General features: G+C 45.5%; 1 protein-coding gene across 1 annotated transcript; it reads right to left on the bottom strand.

Moving 5' to 3' along the window:
- Positions 1-1,286: 1,286 nt before the first annotated feature.
- Positions 1,287-2,015, bottom strand: LOC145822841 (uncharacterized). The gene is made up of 2 exons (XM_082921181.1): positions 1,660-2,015; positions 1,287-1,464 (listed from the first exon to the last, which is right to left on the bottom strand). Exons 1-2 carry the CDS (start codon positions 2,013-2,015, stop codon positions 1,287-1,289), a joined length of 534 nt encoding a protein of 177 aa, XP_082777307.1.
- Between the last annotated feature and the right edge of the window lie 4,221 nt (positions 2,016-6,236).

Below are 6,236 nucleotides of genomic sequence, written 5' to 3'. Positions count from 1 at the left end.
CTACGGCCCACTTCAAAATTCTGCCGGTGAAGTCTACCTTCTCAAAGAGCACCTTTAGCAGAAATTCGGTTAGCGCTATTATTGTGTGGGCATGAAAATAGTGCGCCAACTTTCTAGAGGTCATCACAAGAGCCAAAGCCAATATTTCAAGTGGCAGATATCTCAATTTGGCTAGGTGCAGTGTCTTGCTAACGTAAAAAATAGGGAGGTGCTGGATTCCCTCAGCACGAACATGGACAGTGCTTACCGCGTGCTGAGAAACTGCCAAGTAGAGATACAACTCTTCACCCGGTTGTGTTGTGACCAAGATTGGGGCTGAGGAAAGGTATACTTTCAGATCTGCCAGTGCGTGGTCGCACTCGTCATCCCAAAAGAACTTGGCTTTCAAAGTTTTGAAAAAGGGTCTGCAACGATCTAAAGATCGGCTGATAAATCTATTCAGCGTAGCTGCCATTCCGGCGAGATGTTGGATGTCTTTCGTGGAGTTTGGCTGCTCCAGTTCTTGTATTGTTTTAATCTGGGAAGGGTCGGTTTCGATTCCTCGGTTGGTGACCAAAAAACCTAGAATTTTTTCGATTCCCACTCCGAACGCACACCTGGAGGCATTTAAACGTAGCTTATGATGTTTGAGTATGGAAAACATTTCTGCTAGGTGGGCTAGGTATTGGGACTTGTCTTTGCTCTTGACCACTATGTCGTCAATGTAAGCTTCCATAGTGCGGCCAAGAAGAGAAGCGAACATTTTGGTTACCATCATCTGAAAAGTTGCCCTGGCATTTTTGATACCGAAATGGCATGCCCTTGTAACAGTACAAGCCTCTTTGAGTGGTGAATGAAGTGGTCTCTCAGTCTGGTTTGTACATGGCGATCTGGTGGTAGCTGCGATATCCGTCCAGGAAGCTAAACCTCTGATGGCCAGCAGTTAGATCTACCAGCTGGTCGATTCTTGGGAGAGGGAAGTTGTCCTTTGGGCACGCACGGTTGACTGTCTTATAATTGACGCACACCCGCTATTTACCATTCTTCTTTGGTACTACCACCGTGTTAGAGATCCATCTGGGATATTGCACTTCTTCAATTGCCCCAGTTTCCAGCAAGTTCTTGACCTCCTCTGCCACTACCTCGGCATGGTGCAAGGCCGAGTGCCACGTTCTCTGAATGACCAGTCGTGTATTTGGAAAGACATTCAACTGGTGGTAAATGAAGCTAGGGTCGATGCCAGGCATATCGTAAGGCGTCCACGCAAAGGCCTCAATGTTGGAAACCAAAAAGTTGACATAGTTGAGTCACTTGGCGCTAGACAAAGATGATCCCAAGAGAAAGAACTTATTTGGATCATTCTCATCAACGCGTACTTCCACCAAATCTTCAACCGATTTCTCTTCGGCTTTTCTTCCCACATCTTCTAGGACTTCCTTTCCTTCTGGCCCTTTTATCATTTGGACAAAGCCCTTGGCAGCCTGGCTGCCATTCACTGCGACAAAGTATTGTTTTGCCATTACTTGGTCCCCCCAAACCTCTTCTACTTATCCGGCTAGTGCAGGAAAGCGCAGGACCTGGTGATAAGTCAACGCTATTACTTGCATGGCGTGCAACCAGCCCTTTACTAAGATTAGGTTGTAGGTTGATGGGACCTTAAGCACCCAGAATTCCACTTACTTCGTGACTGACCCAGCTTTGTCTGGCAATATGATTTTTTCGATTGGCCATTCTGGTTGAGAGTTGAAGCCAACCAAAGGAGACGTTGCTAGAGCCAAGCCTTTGTCCACCAACTTCATTTGTTTGAATGCGTCATAGTACATGATCTCGACCGAACACCCCTGGTCAACCAGAATTCTTTTGATGTCGAAGTCTTTGACGCAAAGTGTCACAACTAAGTTGTCATTATGAGGTGTTTGACTTCCTTCCAAGTCCTTGCTTGAAAAAGTTAAGACGTCCTTTATCTCAGTCTTCCCTTTCTTCATGGCGGGCTGAACTGAGAGCACTTCCCTTATGTGTTCAGCCTTCTTGATCATCCCCCTCAGCTCGCAAACCCGCGCCAACTCAATGATGCCACGAATAACATTGATTACTCCTTGGGGCGTCGCATCCAAGGCGGCAAGTCCATTTGGCTTGGCTTATCCTTATGGAAAAACCCTTATTTCCCCGTCAATATACTAATCCAAATGCCCAGCTGCAACCAGCTCCTCCAAGTGTTGCTTGAGCGACACGTAGTCCTCCATTCGGTGTCCCCTTTCTTCATGGAAGATGCAGCGGTACCTCGAGTTAAAGCCTCTCTGTGTGTCTCCTAATTTGGGCGGCCAATGCACGTCTGGCTCACCTCGAATTTCACTGAGAATGCATATAGACACCCCATTTTTGACCGACCTTAAGACTCAGACGTCACCAACTGAGCGCTCGGTGATGTTGCATACTGTGCTCGTTCTGAGGTTGCGGAGTCTCAGCTGCGAGCCTTGCCTCCGAACTTCGAGGCTCTTTTGTGCTTTGCCTCAGTTTGCGAACCAGGTCCTATTTTCTCTTCTCGAAGGGAGAGAGAGGTCTCGTAGACCATCTCTCAGTGGCCGTAGGCTACGTTTCGTGGTTGTAGGCCATTTTTTCCGTTTGGAGACCAGTTTCCGATTTTCGGAGCCGTCGGCCGTGCGCCTTGGTTCGGGACCGCTTGACTACCTCCGTTTGCTCCGGTTTTTGGCACACACCTTGTTTCCTCTCTTTAGAGGGACACTGTGGCCTGGGAGACCACCTTCGTGGTCGTACGCCACCTCTGGTGCTTAACAGCTTGTTTTTGGGGCCCCAGACCGCGCGTTTTGGCCCCCGAACCCTCGTTTTGCATCGGTTAGGGTTCATTTTTGGCAGGGACCCTATTTTCATTGCTAGGGATGTGGTAGTATGGTGGGAGGCCACCTTTTCCCCTTGGAAACCAGTTTTCTCTTTTTCTCTCTCCCAAAGCTGATTTTTCTGACAGAAAGCTGGTTTTTCTCACTTTTGAGCCATAATTTCTGGTTTTTCATACCACCATTGTGTCGTGCTCATCTGGGAGGCCACCAATATGGGTAGGCCAACCAGTATTTCTTCTTGACCCTTTTCAACCTTGCTAAAAAGCTGGTTTTCCTCTCTCCTAGGTCACATTTTCTAGTTTTCCACCATACAGCTGTGTTGCACTCATCTAGGAGGCCACCTTTTTGGTATGGCCGACCAGCATTTCTCAATAACCCTTTTGACCCCTGGTTAGCCGACCAGGGGGAGTGGCCGGCTGACCAGGGCCGGCCACCTTAACTGGTCAGCCTGCTTCTTGCTTTTTGCTCTCTCTGAATGCATCACAGCTGTGCCAGCTGGGGGGCATTTGGACCATCCTCCATACACGTGTATGGAGGATATTTGAAGCTTCCAAGAGAAGCTTTGGCCTCTCTTCTCTATAAGAGAGGCCCTCCTCTTCCATTAGAGGGGTTGAACCATTTTGTTTAAGGCTTATACACCTCTCCCTCCATAGCTCACTATTCCAAGCTCCAAACCCTAATATTCTTGCACCATTTGCACCACACCTCATAGCCTACCACCTCTACCATCCATTCCAGCACTTTGGGACTGATTTTCAGGGGTTGAAGGTTCACCAACTTGGTCCAAAAGTTGCTGCATTGCTGTGCTACAAGGGTAAGTCTCCATTTCCCATTTTCTTGCATTATTTTGCTCCATAGCTTAGCACTATTTGCAAGCATTTATGGGTTTTATTATAAACTATAGAGTGTCTTATTTTGAGCTCCTCTTGAAGTTTGAATAAGGATACTTTTCATTTTGAGGTCTTCTACATCCTTGTATGCTTCATCTCTCTTTTAGGGCTTATTTTGCATGATATCTAAGCCTTACTTGCAAGCATTTTAGAGATTTTCCATGAACTAAAAAAGGTCTTATTTTGAGCCCCTCTTGAAGTTTGATTAAAGTCATTTTTCTGTTTGGGGTCATCTTCCTCTTGGCATGCTTCATTTCCTCATGATTAGGGTTATGCATTAGAGCATTCGCATTGGCCTTGGTTTGGCCTCTTCGCAACTGAAATCCAGTGGATTTTCAATGGCTTAGATGTGTTTTTGAGAGATAAAATCAGAAGGGGGTGACCCCCTCTCTCCTTGTCTTGTTTGTTGGCCCTTTTGGCCTTCCAAAGGGCCCCTTACTTGCATGTTGTGAAGTCACTTTTTAGGCCCAATTTGGTGAGTTTCAAGGTCTGCCTTAGCTCTGTCCGGAGCCTCTTTGACCATATTTTGTGTCCCTCATGCATGTGTGGAACAATCCTCCTCAAGGCCTTTCAAGAGGACCTTTCATTGAATGCTTCCTAGACTAATTTCAGGGCCTTTTTGGTGAGTTTTAGGGCTGTCATAACTTATTTCCAAAGGCGGTTTTGCCCTTTTGTTTGTCTATCATGTATGTGTAGAACAACCCCTCGCATGCCTTTCCAAAGGGGCTCATCATTCTTGCATGTGTTGACTGAGTTTCAGTGGCTATTTGGGCATATTTTGGCATAAAATACTTCTATTTTTAGCTGGTTGGGTGAGCCCTCATATGCTTCATATAGTTGTAGAACAACTCGTGGTTCACTAGCTTTCTTTGCATGCTTTATAGGCCATTGATTCTAGCATATTTTGGCGATGCCTTAAACTGATAATGTACTTATTTTGGACTGCCCTAGCTCTGTTTTTGGGTCTTGTGGTCGAATGATGTTAGTTTTGCATGCCTGTAGTTCAAGGTCCATGCTTAGCTTTGAGTTTTGAGATCCATTCCATGCATATACTGAGGTGTGCTCATGTTTTGAGCCTATTATTCATCACATTTCAGAGCTTGTTTGAATGCCAGGTTGCCATGTTTTCATCTCTTTAAATGTGTTTGAGAGTCGGACTTGTATGCCTTGTTTACCGACCATTGAATGAGCTCCATTTCGCTGCATTCCGAGCCATCATTTTAGGCCATTTCCCCACTGTTTCAGACCTGCCTCGGGTTTGTTTGGGGTTATTTTTGCCTTTGGGGCATTGCTTTGGGTACCTTTAGTGTAACGCACTTCACTAGTTTTGGTACCCGGGCCCCCTAGCTTGCATTGTGTGCCATATTTGCATGTTTCGGGACCATATTTCATGCTTTTTTAGAGCTATAATTTATGTTATTCCATGTCATGTTTTATCCTTGCCATGCTTTGGTAGAGTGGCATTCCATGCCTTAGGTTCGGTCCTTGGTATTCGTGCATGTGTGCACACATTTCGGTTGTCTCATTTTCATCTAATGGCCACTGATATAAGTGTGGCTGAGGTCCACTCATGTTAGTGTAAATCCATCGTGCAATGTGTATGCCATTTTGGTCCATAGCATTGTGTATGCTGAGTTGCGTGTTAGAGCATTGTGTATGCCATGTTACATCGAGCATTGTGTATGCCATCTCATTTGTATTGTGTTTGGGATAAGAGTTAGCCCAAGCACAGAAAATAAGGGATGTTTCGTATTCCGAGTGACAGAAAGTGTCTCAATTCCTGGTCGCCGACACTCCGGATTACCCATGATGGAGTTTAAGTCTTGTTGTGTTTATATGTGCATTCATTTCACATCGAGTCGTGCAATTCGACTCCTCGGCCATCATGCATTGAGATGCGTGATAGGTGACAAGAGGATCGAGGACTACACTCCCTGAAGAGTAGCCATGCATACATATGTAAAAATACTTTGCTGTGCCCCTTTCTTGCTCTCTGTTGCAGCAAATCAGAAATCAGTAGCTTTCTAAAGCCTTGCACAGCATTCCGGCATTAATTGCAAACAGAGGCGAATCAAGGCATCGCAATGGATTTCCGTGCAAGGCAACTCAAGCATGTATCATTCATCATTCGGAACAGAGCTGAGGCGGTCCATGGATTTGCATGCTAATTTACTTGCTTTCCTAGTTAAATTGTTAATTAATTAGGGTTTTTCGGACTATAATTATTATTCGGACTGTATTATTTATTCGGACCCTCCGAGCGAGGGCACAATTGTAATAAGTGTGCGTGCGTGTGATGTATGTCTTCCAACCCTACGTCTTTCTCCCTTTTATTTACCAGCTTATGATGGTTAGATTAGGGCATGTTTCAATTAGCATACTTATGCTTGCATGTTTGCATCATTCATCTGTCTTGCATGCACTAGGGCTCGGCGCATCATACTAACTGCATTTGTATTTCAATTCCAAATTGAATACATGTTAGCTGTAGCATCATCATATGCCATCTTAG

This window comes from Camellia sinensis, chromosome 1 (assembly GCF_055761805.1).
Source record: "Camellia sinensis isolate YWXY chromosome 1, ASM5576180v1, whole genome shotgun sequence".
In the NCBI taxonomy this organism is placed as follows: Eukaryota; Viridiplantae; Streptophyta; class Magnoliopsida; order Ericales; family Theaceae; genus Camellia; species Camellia sinensis.
This window is presented reverse-complemented; position numbering and strand designations above follow the sequence as displayed.